Below are 16,332 nucleotides of genomic sequence, written 5' to 3'. Positions count from 1 at the left end.
ACACCCACAGATGGGTATGTAATGACAGGAGCAAAAGTCAAGAAAGGCTAGTAACTATTTATATAGACTATATATATAAGGTGTTATCATAGATTTACAAAACATGTTACCCCATTCAAAATAACTTATCAAAGACATCCAAATAAAGTGAAATGAAGTCAAACGTTAATGAAAATCTGCTGCCAACTAGCCTGTATAATTATGAGCCCTTTTACAGGTAGACTTGGAGAAGGCATTCCACACAGAAGTGGTGGCTCAGCGACAGTGCAGTGCAGTATATAGAAATGTCCTTAACCGCTCCTTAAACCTTGAGTGATACATTGGGGTGTCTGAGGCAGCTTAATTGTGTCTGTGCCAGTGAAAGCAACCCCGGCAGACTGCAGATAAATTAAAAAAGGTCCTTTTTCAAGAACAGTGCTGGCAAAGGGAGGGACGCTCTCAAATTAAACCTCCACGAGAAGTCAACAATAATTCACACACACATGCACACAATCTCACACAATCTCACACAATCTCACACAATCAAACACACACACACACACACACACACACACACACACACACACACACACACACACACACACACACACACACACACACTTTCTCTTGCTCTGTGAGGATGACGATACAGAACATGAGCCCAGTATGTATCGTCCAATCAACACTAATCTGGGTTAGAGGTCAAAGGAGTACACAAGCACAGAGCGGTCACATTGGGACCCTTTCTTCCAAGCTGCTTTTCCAGCTGGGTGGCTCCGAGTCACAGGAAGCCATTCTGTTCTACAGAGCAGACAAAATCAAAGTTGGGGAGAGGAAACACTCACAGGCACAATAGGTCTGCACCCTGCCCTCTCTGACTGGAAAACAGCAACCACACAGGCACAATAGGTCTGCACCTTGCCCTCTCTGACTGGAAAACAGCAACCACACAGGCACAATAGGTCTGCACCCTGCCCTCTCTGACTGGAAAACAGCAACCACACAGGCACAATAGGTCTGCACCCTGCCCTCTCTGACTGGAAAACAGCAACCACACAGGCACAATAGGCCTGCACCCTGCCCTCTCTGACTGGAAAACAGCAACCACACAGGCACAATAGGTCTGCACCCTGCCCTCTCTGACTGGAAAACAGCAACCACACAGGCACAATAGGTCTGCACCCTGCCCTCTCTGACTGGAAAACAGCAACCACACAGGCACAATAGGCCTGCACCCTGCCCTCTCTGACTGGAAAACAGCAACCACACAGGCACAATAGGTCTGCACCCTGCCCTCTCTGACTGGAAAACAGCAACCACACAGGCACAATAGGTCTGCACCCTGCCCTCTCTGACTGGAAAACAGCAACCACACAGGCACAATAGGTCTGCACCCTGCCCTCTCTGACTGGAAAACAGCAACCACACAGGCACAATAGGTCTGCACCCTGCCCTCTCTGACTGGAAAACAGCAACCACACAGGCACAATAGGTCTGCACCCTGCCCTCTCTGACTGGAAAACAGCAACCACACAGGCACAATAGGTCTGCACCCTGCCCTCTCTGACTGGAAAACAGCAACCACACAGGCACAATAGGTCTGCACCCTGCCCTCTCTGACTGGAAAACAGCAACCACACATGGCACGTTGTGACGGTCGGTGCTACTGTAAGTGATGTTGTTGTGGTTAGGTATTGGTGGTTAGCTTAGTTAGTGCACTCTCTGTAAATCACAGCAAATCTTTATGAGGAGACAGGGAAGAGAAGAGAGGATGATGCCTTAAAAGGTTCTGAGGATAGTGTTTCTGACCTTGGTAACCTTGATGCTGATGTTGTGATGATTGTGCTCAGCATGGCTGAGGAACCAGTGCAGGACATGAGTCATTTGACCCTGCATGGGAATGTCCTGTGTTGTGACCTTCTGTTGTTGAGTGTCTCTGGTAGCTCGCCTTCAGTGCTATCTCTTTTCCTGGCTTGCATCATGAGTACCACTGATAATCCTCTTTGACCCAAGATTGAACCCTGAACACTGTTCCTCTTTTCTCTACTCACACACCTCCCCTGTGCTTCTCTATGGGCACAGAGACAGTAGATTCCCAAGACCCTCTGGTGAATATCCCATTCCCTAAAGTGAATAGCTCGGACCAGCTCAAATCTCTCAAAAGCTTTTTTTACTGCCTGTGTGTTTGCTGTGACAGCACTGACTGCATTACAATCACAGTCCCTTATTCATGTTCCATCTCTGTAGGAGGGCTGAGGGTTCACTGAGAGCAAAAGTCCTTACTGTACCCAATCTGCTCCTTGTTCTGGATAAGTAAACACATGTGTAAATCAGATACAAATAATTGAAATATCATCAAACATGACAACAGTTGCTGTACTGTACTGACTCTGCAACATTGCTGTCCTTGAATGGAGGTTTGCTTATCTGTCAGTCTGTCACTACCCGTTAATGCTTCCCCACCCACAGCCACACTGTTGTACAGAGCCCAACACAACCCTGTCTCACCTCTCCCTCGCTTCACTAGCAGTGCTCAACAAGCGTCTCTTTCTTCCACCGGCTTACAAAGGGCCGCATTCATGATACAGAGAGAGAGCCTCACACCAGCACTGTTTCCTAAGTGATAAACGGTCAACAAACTGAATGCCAGTTCCATGGTGTGACTACAGTACGTGTGTGTGTGTATGTGTGTTTGTGTGTATGTGTGTGTGTGCGTGCGTATTCTTTTTAAGGAACTCAGTCGAGCTTACAACTTACTCTTGATAATAGTAACAGTAGAATGCATATGGTGCAATTTCGAAATTGTGTGTAGTGCATAGTGTATCAGCAGTTTTCCTCTCGTCATGTCAGTCATTTCAGACCTTAGAGAGCTATTTTTAACTTGTCAGAAATGTCCAGATCAACCAGCGCATGTCAGCAAATGTTTTTTTAGCTAGGTTTTTTAGCCTGTTGATTTTGTTGTAATGTTTGAGTCACTCAGATATAACATGAACACACATAAAGGCATGGCAAAACGTGTAGAAATACAGGAAATGAGCTTTAAAACTGCAACATGTTCTGTCTGCCAACAAGAGGGGGGGTGAAAAGTTTGTGTCATGGACAGTACTTGTGCACATAGAGGGAAGGCGAGACATGTTCCCCAATGATGGAAGGGGGGTCAGAATGAATGTTTGGGATCCACTGACTTGAGCTTGGAAGCTCAGGGGTGGGGGAACTCCCACTGTTCATCTGGGTCTCCTGTGCTGCTTATGGTAACTGAACGCGTGCTGAAAAACAATTAATTCAGCCCCTGGGTTAGTAGAGCTCCCTCCCTGGGCTCGGTGGTGACATGAGAGGACTTATAAACCATTTGCCTCACTCCCTCCATCCTCCCTGTGGCCCGGGCTTACTCCACTGGCACGGCAATAGCTCCGGTAGGGTGGCAGAGCTGCAGCCTGCCACAGCACAGCAACAAACACAACACAACAAACCCTTAAACTCCTCTGAACTCCCTCTTTCAAGACCCTTCTCCCAGACGTCAACAAGGGTTTGACTTTTTGTGATGTGAGAAGGATAAACACAGTTAGATATCTGATAGATGTCTGAGCAGTGCTAAAATAAGAAGACCCCTCTTCATGGAGTCAGTCACCTGAGAGAGCCAATAAAAGCCTTCTCCCCTGAGGAGAGCTCCTTTGTGGGTGGCTAGCTGATACTACTGTAAATTCTTCGAGGGCTCTAAAAAGACCAATAAAGGGAAGAGTGAGTATGGTAAATAGCAGACTTTGAGGAGAAGAGAGGGGGGGGAGGCACAGTGAGAATAGCAGGATAAATCCCTTTAGTAGGTAGTGTACTGTATGAGCCCTGGGATTATTTCCTTGGCTCTAGTCTATCAGGCCACATGTTTCCATACTGATAAGAAAATGAAATCCATGACAACGCCAGTGCTCAGTCCATTCATAGGCGGCTGGGAGAGGTTCTGGCTAAACATAAGAGATGACTGTCATAAGAGATGTTCTGCTCTGGACAGAATGTGTAGAAATACAGTGTGTGCATATCATTTATTGATATAGTGTTTATTCTGTTAGACAGTATTCTTTTGAAAACATAATTACAAGATTGTAGGAGGGTTTTCTCTACCTCAAAACAAGTTTTCAAGAAGAATACTTAATCCAGTCAGGAGAGAGGTTCTGAGAACCTCACCACAAGCCTGATACCTGCTGAACTCCCACTGTATGTTAGTTGACATGTTACCTTTGTTGGCATTTTATTTTATCTTTATTTAACTAGGCAGGCCAGTTAAGAACAAATTCTTATTTTCAATGACAGCCTAGGAACAGTGGGTTAACTGCCTGTTCAGGGGCAGAACGACAGATTTGTACCTTGTCAGCTCAGGGATTTGAACTTGCAACCTTCCAGTTACTAGTCCAACTCTCTAACCCCTAGGCTACCCTGCCGCCCCATATCATTAGAGAACATGAAGCATTAGCTTAGTACAAATTGAGATGCAGCTGCATGAGAGGTGATGTCTGTCCATCAAATAGTCAGTCATGTATTTCAGGCTAAATGACTCAGCAGACTGTCATTATTAATAGCTTTGCCATTAATGAGGACATGCTAATGTGATTTCCAGGGCAGGTTAATAATGACTTCCACAGATCTAATTGAGGTCAATATGAAGCATGATTCCTATTCCTGTCAGTATAAAGCCAACACAGAGACAAGCGATGGACCTCTGGAAGGGGTTGTCTTTACTCAACAGCCAGAGCGGAATGCATACATGATGAAGCCATGACAAGACCCAGGTATTTACAATGAAATATGTTTTTATTCAAATGAGAACAAAACTACTGAATTAGTTGTTAATTTCTTCATTCTCTCTGGTAACGAAAACAAATATTTGAAATATGTCTCCAAATGCAACATATTTTTTAATTGAAATCCAATACTTTATCAAATCTCTAGAATTAGTTAATAACAATAAAAACACTGTATTATTACAACTCTATCATAGGTTTGTACAACTGTAAAGATTTTCTTGGGCATCAGCTTTTGTGGGTTAGATAACAGGCTCAAAATGGCCAGAAACAAATAACTTTTTTCTGAAACTCGTCAGTCTATTCTTGTTCTGAGAAATGAATGCTATTCCATGCGAGACATTGCCAAAAAACTGAAGATCTCATACAACACTGTGTACTACTCCCTTCACAGAACAGTGTAAACTGGCTTTAACCAGAATAGAAAGAGGAGTGGGAGGCCCCGGTGCACAAATGAGCAAGAGGACAAGTACATTAGAGTGTCTAGTTTGAGAAACAGACGCCTCACAAGTCCTGAACTGGCAGCTTCATTAAATAGTACCCGCAAAACACCAGTCTCAACGTCCATAGTGAAGAGGTGACTCCGGGATGCTGGCCTTCTAGGCAGGGTTGCAAAGAAAAAGCCATATCTCAGACTGGCCAATAAAAAGATGGCAAAAGAACACAAACACTGGACAGAGAAACTCTGAGTCTGACAGGCACTGGCAGGAGTACGGGGTAACGTTAGTTTCAGCATGGTGAGGGTGTATTCAATAATTCAACATCTTGCTAGATAGCTAGCTAGCTAGCAATATCAGCGAAGCCATCTGCAGCCACATATTGACTACCTAGCAACATGACATAATTTCTCATTTCTGGAGGCAGTGGAAATGCAATTTGAGCTAGCCCACCAAGACCAGCCCAACCTGGGTTGACTTCAAAGTGCCAATGGAAGCTGGGCTTAATGGGCCATATAGCTGGGAGGAAGTCCCTCAGACAGAGAACACAATAACAAGTTCAAAAGTTCAAATGGGTCTCCTTCACACAGAAAGGTGAACCATTGGAGGTGTGGTGTGGGAAGATAGCCTAACCAAATTGATATTACCAGTTTGTCTTGCCTAAACTAAAGTAAAAGTGTGTAAAAGCAATGATGAAGCGGAGCCGCACACTGTCAAAAACAGCAGGTTTTTGTCCCTCACACTGTCCGGCACACTGTCAAAAACAGCAGGTTTTTGTCCCTCACACTGTCCGGCACACTGTCAAAAACAGCAGGTTTTTGTCCCTCACACTGTCCGGCACACTGTCAAAAACAGCAGGTTTTTGTCCCTCACACTGTCCGGCACACTGTCAAAAACAGCAGGTTTTTGTCCCTCACACTGTCCGGCACACTGTCAAAAACAGCATGTTTTTGTCCCTCACACTGTCAAAAACAGCAGGTTTTTGTCCCTCACACTGTCCGACACACTGTCAAAAACAGCAGGTTTTTGTCCCTCACACTGTCCGGCACACTGTCAAAAACAGCAGGTTTTTGTCCCTCACACTGTCCGGCACACTGTCAAAAACAGCAGGTTTTTGTCCCTCACACCGTTAACAAAGTGTGACAACTTTTTCCTTGACTTGTCCCAGACTTATAATGACAGGCCTTATCAGCAGTCCTCCAGTCCCAGCCTCCTCTGATGTTCTCTGTGGCCTGATACAGAGAGACAGAGACATAGTCCAGATCACCTCCTGTGCCCTCTGGCCCTGCACTGAAGGGCAACTCATCTCAGACACAGATTGAAGCTTTGTTCAAGTATTGGATAGACACATAGTACTGTATATGGCCAGATAAACAAAGAGGGGGGTGTCAACAGAAATATAGAGAGATAGAAAGAGAGAGGGGGGTAGAGGGGGTAGATGGAGAGAAAGGGGGAAAGTGCATGTGAGGGGACCGAATGCTCATTGCTCACAGCAAACAACTAAATTGAATGGCTCAATGAACTGAGGCCCATACAAAAACTCACTGTCACACACACACACACACAACTCACAGAGCATCACTTAGCCTACACACATGCATACACCCATAAACACAAGAACACACCCACCCATATGCAAACACACTAACCTGCTAACCTGTTAGAAGATAGATCAAGTAAGAAAATCATACAAGACTACAAAGCTGAGTTCACACTGGCAATTGAATCTCAAAACCTCTGTCTTAGCCTACACACAGTCTAGTTTCTAGTCTTAACCATAGCCTTTGGTTCAGTAGGTCCCTACATGGTTAGTGTCAGTGGGATTCACTTCAACAGACCACGGCTTGAGACCACCTCTTACTTTGATCTATTAATTCAAGTATGCAGAGTGTCAAATTCAATTGATGCAACAAAGACCAAGCTGTGTTTTATCCAAAACAAGAGCCAGCAGGCCTAAACAGTAGCCAAGCTGTACTGGTCCGGAACACCATTTACCCTCCCTCAAACCATGCATCTCACTTCGGTTACTTAACACACAAAAAAGTGTAACAGATTGTTTTCCGTGTGTTCGCATAGCAATTTGATAAAGACATGTTGAATCCCAAATACAGTGATGTATTGTTCTGTGAAATTCCCCTCCACCAGAATAGTGATGATACAACAGAATAAATCAGTGGAGTAAGGTCTGTGGGAGAAGGGACACTGATATCATTTAGATTTATTTGTGATGACTCACCAACCGTGAATTTGGCACTTGGTATGAATCATTCCATTGGTTATCACCCTGATAGCACTGCTAAAGAGGGGGTGTATTTCAAAAGCAGAAATATTTTTTTAATAATGTATGAAACTACCTGCTAATGGGCACAGTGGAAACGATCAAAGGCCTATCCAGGGGGTGTCAGGCTCCACTGTGCCCACAGGCATACCTTCAGGAGGAGCCATGCACAGAGAAAGTATCAAACAGCAAATTACCCAGCTTTGATTCTACTCCTCAGGCTGCACAGAAGACATTATAGAACAAAGTTGCAGGTCTCCTGTGAAAGCAGCAGTTTCACTTGTGGCATCAGCTAGACGGCTGCAGCACACAGGGCATATTCACAGACAGACAGAACTATGGAAACCCATCACATCAGCTCTAAGCTGTTCCTTCCCACAAACACAGGAAATAAGTTTGTCAGAGAGGCAATTTTTTCCAAACAGGTACATGAACAATTTCACCAAAGGGGGTAGGCAATACAAGGTATAGAGGGAGCTTTATCCCTCACACAGGGTTATCAGAATTATCTGTTGAATCATATGCCATTTAGAGCACAGGAGAGAAGGAAATATGTCACTTCTATGCAATGCTGCTCTTCCTCTCACATCTGTTCAGAATTTTTCAGAATCACAGAGTACATAAATTAAAGTCGATTAATGTTGTGTTAGCACATTTAGTATAGATCCAAGGGTAGATAAGTACATCAATAATTGAGAGCTGAATTTAAATTGTACAAACTTAGAGCTGCAAAGAACATAAAGATGCTGTTGCAAATGCCTGGAGAAACCGACGTTCTTTTGTGAAACCAAGGTTCTGTAAGTAAATGAAAAGATAATTTTCTGTATAGCAATAGATATTACATACATTAGTTATTGCTGTTGTGAGTGGGGAGTGCAAGGCACTGTTGAGACTTGTGGCTCTAGCCTACACTTTGAGTTCAGTACAGTTCAATGTGACTGTGTGACAGTGGATGGAGAAGGCACTCTTACCTTCCCTGGGGCTTTGGTCTTGTTATTGTTGTTGCTGCAGGAGGACAAGTTGACATCTTCGTGAACTCGGTCCAGAAGCCAAAGCAGGAACTCCAGGGCGTCATGTTGTGAGTTTCCTCGGAATTGGGATCCATACTTGGATACTATACTCTAGAGAGGGAAAGGAGAGTCACAGGGTCAATGAAGGAGTCCATGTAAAACTGTATTGTAAACATTGGTGAATTAGTGCGTCTTCAATGGACAGAGAAAACAGATTAGCTGACTGTTGTTTTAAAATGGTTACATTGATGTAATTCAAGATGAATGTACTATAACCACACAGTGTGCTTTTTAAGTAAAGACTTGTCTAAATGCATGAATAACCTTCTGCTGTCCGGATAATCCGAACATTTTGCATAAGAGTGGAAAACTAAAACAGCAGTGGGATAATTCAGATCCAAATCTGACAGCTTGTTAGGATTTGAGATGTGACGGGAATACCCAAATTGCATTACCAAAAGCTATTGGTTTGTTTACTGCCATTCCCGCTTCCATAGAAACATGAAACAAACAGTGCAATATTAACTGGCCAACTGAGGTGTGTAGGACCCTATATAATCAATGACATTTTTTGCCAAATTCTATTTGTTTTTTTCTCAAATTCCGTTTTCTCAGTTTGGTTTTTCCAGGTTTCTGTTTTTCCCCCAGTTTTTTCAAGTTTTCACTCTCAAAATATATTTTTGTTGATAGAAAAATAACAACATTTTATGTTTTAGGTCCACACCAATGCTTAAACCACATCAGGAGACCACTTGAGGTCCGGGAAAAATATTTTACATTTACATTAGATCCCCTTTTATTTATTGCACACCAACACTGTTTGGTTAGCTGTGTTTCTGGAGGACACGTGATTGCAGAGTTTGCTAAACAAATCGCCACTGGATTGATGCAAATAATCATGATATCATTCTGCCAGGTAGGTATAGGCTTATAGGTAGGTATACATTTTTAAGGAAAATACGAATCACTGATGCATTTTGTTCATGTCTTCACACCATAGTGCCCTCAGAGCTCATCACTAAGCTAAGGACCCGGAGACTAAACACCTCCCTCTGCAACTGGAAAGTTGCCAAGACAACAAGACAACAACCTCTCCCTCAACGTGATCAAGACAAAGGAGATAATCGTGGACTACAGGAAAAGGAGGATTGAGCACTCCCCCATTCACATCGATTGGGCTGTAGTGGAGCAAGTCGAGAGCTTCAAGTTTCTTGATGTTCACATCACCAACAAACTATCATGGTCCAAACACACCAAGACAGTCGTGAAGAGGGCACAACAATGCCTATTCCCATTCAGGAAACTGAAAATATTTGGCATGGGTTCTACAGCTGTACCATCGAGCGCATCCTGGCTGGTTGCATCATTGCCCGGTATGGCAACTGCTCCGCCTTCGACCGCAAGGCGCTGTGGAGGGTAGTGCGTACGGCCCAGTACATCACTGGGGCCAAGCCTCCTACCATCCAGGACCTCTATACCAGGGTTGTGTCAGAGGAAGGCCCATAAATGTTTTAAAGACTCCAGTCACCCTAGTCATAGACTGTTCTCTCTGCTACTGCATGGCAAGCGGTACCGGAGCGCCAATTCTAGATCCAAAAGGCTCCATAACAGCTGCTATCCCAAAGCCATAAGACTGCTGAACAGTTAATTGAATGGCTACCTGGACTATTTGCATTTTTATTTTTATTTGTTTTTATTTTGTATTTACGCTGCTGCTACTTGCCGTTTATTATTTATGCATAGTCATTTCACCATTACCTACATGTACATATTACCTCAATTACCTCGACTAACCTGTACCCCCACACATTGACTCTGTACCGGTACCCCCTGTTTATAGCCTCTTTTTTAAAATAAAAAAATGTAACTCTTATTTTTCTAAAAACTGCATTGTTGGTTAAGGGCTTGTAAGTAAGCATTTCACAGTAAGGTCTACACGTGTTGTATTCGGCGCATGTGACAAATACAATTTGATTTGATTTATGATGTCTGATGTGTCTGTTGGTCCACCTGTGGCTGCACACAGGATCCCTTCTTCAGGAAGCTCAGCTGTAGGCCTAATTCCTGTAGCACAGCCCCCACAGTGGACCCACAGCGGGTCAATCATCGCCTCAAGCCCTGTGTCCGTGTCCACAGAACGCAGAACAGAGGGATTCTTGAATTGCACATTTTCCCTAATGCTCTTCACGCTTCCCTCTTCGTCCACTGTCTGAGACAAAGCTATTTCAGGTCCAGGGCAGAAAAACCTCAAATGCTGCTGAGCCTAATCAGAGCTGACCTTGGATGCCTCCCACTGAACCCCATAATGAGTTCGCTGACTCATATTCAGTTATTCAGAAACATTTGTCTCAACACCACACACACACACACACAACTATAGTACTAGTGTTACCCAAACTTAACTGACAGATATAAAGACCGTTCTTTTGACATTTAAGAAAGAAACATCAAATGAAATACGTCTGTAGATATCACTCTGCCACAAAAAAAGTAGGTTGAGGAATACTTAAGCCCACATGGAACACAATGTAAGTTGAAATCTGTGGTTTAAGACTGAGTGGCACACGACTCAATTACGCTGGAATTAACCGGCTGAACCGCAGCTGGCAGCCTGAAGGAGCCTCAACAGTAATGAGAGATTATGGGGAGAACAGCAGCCTGTGATCACTGCCTAATAATCCCTGGTATCTAACAGACATACTGTATGACTCTATCATACAGTACAGTAGGTCTCGCTATCATTGGTACAACCTGTATAATAACACACTGTGTGTGGGAGGTACTGCTTACTGGACCTATCTTCAAAGTAGTTGTGGAACATTGTACAAAGTGAACACACATTCATAAACAGAGAGCAAAGTGATTATTGGGATGTGTCAAAGCAAAAGTAGGAGTAGAAGAGAGTAGTCTCCGAATGCTGTCTGAAAGTGTGCCTCTTCCTACAGTGTCTATTTTTAGTCAGAGACAAAGTCAGGTGAGAAGTATCACACTGTTCAGTTCCTTACACACAATTACAAAAAATGTGGACAACAAAAATAAAACATCACAATCACAGGGCCATAACTCAGACTGTACAGACAAATCAATTGTCTGGTTGTCCCTGTGCCAGCAGCAAGTCTGTCCCTTTTGTGTCAAGAAAGAACAGCATGACATAATGGCCTCTTGGAGACTGGCAGCACAGTTTAGGGAAACAAGATAGCCTTCATGTAATAGTTTTTCTCATTGTACTGCTTTACCCTACTGTAAATATATTGCATGGAAGGCAATGCACAATTGAGGTAGCAAGATGAAAGACCTATATCGATGTTGTATGACTCGTTTTATTGTGTTCTACATAGCCTAAGTAAGTCTGATGGCAGTGTACAGACAATAAAGATTTTAACTCTTGACATACTTTAAATTAACTCTCCAAGGCAGTTTCCAGAAATAAGCTCTCTGTGGACACATAATGCTACAATTACAAGCTGCTGTTCCAGTGGCAAATCTCCCATGGTAATTATAGTTATCTTCATCAGTGTCTCTGAATGTGGTAATTGCGTCATATAAATAATACTGTAGATAAGGTAGATAAGGTATAGTTCTCTCTGTGGTGTCCACAATAGCCATTTTGACCTAATTACACATAACTCTGGACTGTGTAATATGTGTGTATGATTAATGCTCTGGTTTATGAGGTACCTGACTCTAACTGACAATTAATATGGACCAGTCCCACCAGTCATATAAATAGGACCACTGCTAGGGCTTTTTACATTAAATGACTACATTAGATGACCTCTGAATGTTGGTATGCACTGCCTCTTTCTCTGCAGTGTCATCATCAAGCAAATGAAGCATGATAATGATAATAGTGGGTGCTGGTACTGTAAAACTCTGCTGGAAAAATAATGTGACATATACTGTATGGGACCCCTAGTTTGGGGAGCGCCCGTGGAGTGGGGGGTGATATAATATACTAGCCTAAACAATATATACTGACAAAAGCACATACTACAGGTCACGGAAAGACCTACAATTTAATTATTTATTTTTTACATTTTGTTTGGGGGGGGGTGACTGTGAGGTAACTCTTTTTAAAAGGACATTCTATTCCAAAATAAATGAAAATTCTAAAATAGATTTTCCCACTCCGGAAATGAGCCCAATAACATATCGGTCCATATTACCAGGCAGGTGTGTTATTTATCAATAAGCATTGTCATCTGATGTAGCCCACCTGATGCTAACTCTTAGATCTAAACATTAGGCTATCTTGTTGCCAGTTAGGAACATATTGATGACTTGAATGCCCCCCCCCCAAAAAAAATTCCACTAGCCAAGGATCATGTTACACCTGACCTGTGTTACATTTAGCCCCAATCTTATGCATTCAACACCATTAGTGAGCTCTGACGAGCATAAACCATGGCGCTGATAAAAAACATGGTTCTAAAATAGTGCATTTTAACACATTTTGGGGATAGAGAAATAAGTGTAGTAACACTAGAACGCTCCGTGATCCTCTGCTATTTACAGTGGCCATCATAACTGCTTTCAAATGTGGGTTTTCCTGCGACTGTATTAAGAATGTTGTACAATGACTGGGCATCCATGTGTCTCATCCTGTGCAGCACTCGCAATTTGAGTGCTCCTCAAGAGGAATATTACTTTCTCGCATAGAATGTGACAGGCTGAACAATTTAATAGGTAAACTATTCTACTATTGGGTTGTGTGATTTTGCAGTTGCTTACTCATGTTTTTGGTTGTGGAAAATGAAAATGCAGACAAGACATTTTTCATTATATAATTCAAAATTAGGGAGAGGTGTCATGCCCATAGAGGGCACAGGTGCATGTACCCCCACAGATTTGTCTTATTTATATATAATATTATTATTTATTTTTTTTTAAATACTACTAGCCACCTAGCGATGTTATGCCCAGATAAGTTCCTAATCTCACAACCTCATAACTAGCTAAAATAAACCATTTCAGGCTATCAATCAAGTTAGAGTAGCTAGCTGGCATGCCTTTAGAAAAGCAAGCAATTACTATATGTCCTGAATAAGACTCACATTACTTTCAATCTTTAACCCACATTTTTGCAGAGTTGCAGAAAAGCATATTTAGTTTTTTAACAAAAACTGTCAGGTGGATACAGACAGCTCAAGAGGTAACCTATGTTTAGATATGCAGAAAAATAAACAGTTTTGACATAGAATTAAGCATAATTACTATGGTTCTAGATTGCAGCACAAAGCTGTTTTAGGTGTTTGAAAAATGCTAAATTCTCCAATTTCAGAACTAGGGACATGTCCCCAATACGGATCAGAGGTCCCGGGTCTCATTTGAATCATAGGCGCCGGGTGTCGGACTCGGCGGGACCTGGCCCAATTAAACCCCTGTGTAAGCCTGAAGAGAAGATTTACAGAACAAGAACAAGTGTCATCTCCCTGTGACTGCACTGAGTCATTTAACTTCATATTTAATGTCCTGAAATCAAAAGCTCTGCCAGATCAAATAGCCTAATCATTAAAAGGCCTACATGGAGACCTCAAATATTGACAAATCCACTGTCACAGTGAAGAGTCATCACACAAACATGTCAAAAGTCTAAACTGATTTAGCCTTCAATCATGACCAGATCGTCCATCTGCTCTGTCGAGAGGGAAGGAGGACTGAATTCCAGCTCAAGAAGCATTCATCACTCCCTCCCTACCCTCCCTGACCCCTGTCCTAGGCCTCTCCCATGTTATTGAAACCTATATACTAGCTGTTGAGTAACTGTTTTGAGTTTCTGTTTTCAAACCTTCTCTGGCCCCTCTATGCAAACAGTGAAATCCACCAGGAGGGATTCAGAGAATGCACTAGGACAAACAGATCAGATACTCTTTAAAACACACATCTGATTCTGATCCCAGAGCAGGTAAAATGAAGCCCTCAGATCAGAGGACAGTGACAGTTAGGACATGATGAAGGGGAAGAATGTATATAAAGTCACGGACACAGTACTTAACCTTTGATACAACATTTAAGTAACCCTCCCCCGACAGCGTCAGTCCTGCAAGGTGCTACTGGAATGTGGCTCAGTGCCAGTCATCCTGTGGTAGCTACCTATTTGTTTTATTTTTCTCCAGTCTGCGCCACCAACCTGCCTGAGAGGACACTGGGACAGATCACCATTTAATGGTCACTTTTCACGCTTCTAATTAACTTCTTTGGGACTGGGGGGCAGTATTGAGTAGTTTGGATAAAAAGGTGCCCAGAATAAACTGCCTGCTACTTAGGCCTAAAAGCTAGAATATGCATATAATATGCATATACGATTTTGATAGAACACACTCTGAAGTTTCTAAAACTGTTTGAATGATGTCTGTGAGTATAACAGAACTCATATGGCAGGCAAAAACCTGAGAAAAAATCCAACCAGGAAGTGGGAAATCTGATGTTAGTAGTTTTTCAAGTCATTGCCTATCGAATATACAGTGTCTATGGGGTCATATTGCACTTCCTATGGCTTCCACTAGATGTCAACAGTCTTGCAGAGTGCCATGAGCTCAGTCTCGTGCGCTCCCGTGAGAGTTAGCTGCGTTCCATTGCATTTCTAAAGACAAAGGAATTCTCCGGTTGAAAGATTATTGAAGACTTATGATCAAAACATCCTAAAGATTGATTCTATACTTCGTTTGACATGTTTCTACGAACTGTAACACGACTTTCAGTCTGAACTTTCGCCTGGACTTGCCCGCGCCTTGTGAGTTTGGATTGTGTACTAAACACGCAAACAAAAAGGAGGTATTTGGACATAAAATACGGACTTTATCGAACAAAACAAACATTCATTGTGGAACTGGGATTCCTGTGAGTGCATTCTGATGAAGATCATCAAAGGTAGGTGAATATTTATAATGCTATTTCTGACTTCTGTTGACTCCACAACATGGCGGGTATCTGCATGGCTTGTTTTTGTGTCTGAGCGCCGTACTCAGATTATTGCATGGTTTGCTTTTTCCGTAAAGTTTTTTTGAAATCTGACATAGCGGTTACATTAAGGAGAAGTGGATCTAAAATTCCATGCATAACACTTGTATCTTTTAGCAATGTTTATTATGAGTATTTCTGTAAATTGATGTAGCTCGCTGCAAAATCACCGGATGTTTTGGAACTACTGAACATAACGCGCCAATGTAATCTGAGGTTTTTGGATATAAATATTAACTTTATTGAACAAAACATACATGTAACATGAAGTCCTATAAGTGTCATCTGATGAAGATCATCAAAGGTTAGTGATTAATTTTATCTCTATTTCTGATTTTTGTGACTCCTCTCTTTGGCTGGAAAAATGGCTGTGTTTTTCTGTGATTAGGTACTGACCTAGCATATTTGTTTGGTGTGCTTTCGTCGTAAAGCCTTTTTGAAATCGGACACTGTGGCTGCATTTACAACAAGTATATCTTTAAAATGGTGTAAAATAGTTGTATGCTTGAGGAATTTTAATTATGGGACTTCTGTTGTTTTGAATTTGGCGCCCTGCAATTTCACTGGCTGTTGGCGAGGTGGGACACTACCGTCCCACATATCCCAGAGAGGTTAACCAAGGAACTCTCTTCTGAATTCACTCGAAATACATTTTGCCTGCTTATAAGCTGTTAGTCATTCTCACATTAGAGTTTACTTGGTGCATATTAGTGAATATTAGCCTGTAACTGAACAGCACAAATGTGTGCAACCACCGAATTGCTTTTGCTAATACATTGTGTTACATCATAAAGTTTACTTACATTCACTTTCATTTTCTCCTCCAAAATGGTGTTTATTTATTTTTTTATGGGATGTGACGCAAACACTTATCC

At 42.4% G+C, this 16,332-nt stretch overlaps 1 protein-coding gene across 1 annotated transcript in view; it reads right to left on the bottom strand.

Annotated features, from left to right (window-relative positions):
- Positions 1-16,332, bottom strand: part of LOC112234631 (ubiquitin carboxyl-terminal hydrolase 43-like) — a 109,975-nt gene that overhangs the window by 86,059 nt on the left and 7,584 nt on the right. The window contains exon 2 of the mRNA XM_042327638.1: positions 8,459-8,608. Within this exon, the coding sequence (XP_042183572.1) occupies positions 8,459-8,608 (150 nt within the window). The remainder of the gene's footprint in view (positions 1-8,458; positions 8,609-16,332) is intronic.

Source organism: Oncorhynchus tshawytscha, linkage group LG09 (genome assembly GCF_018296145.1).
Source record: "Oncorhynchus tshawytscha isolate Ot180627B linkage group LG09, Otsh_v2.0, whole genome shotgun sequence".
NCBI classification, from domain to species: Eukaryota; Metazoa; Chordata; class Actinopteri; order Salmoniformes; family Salmonidae; genus Oncorhynchus; species Oncorhynchus tshawytscha.
The sequence above is the reverse complement of the archived record's forward strand: the minus strand, read 5'-3'. Positions and strand labels throughout refer to the sequence as shown.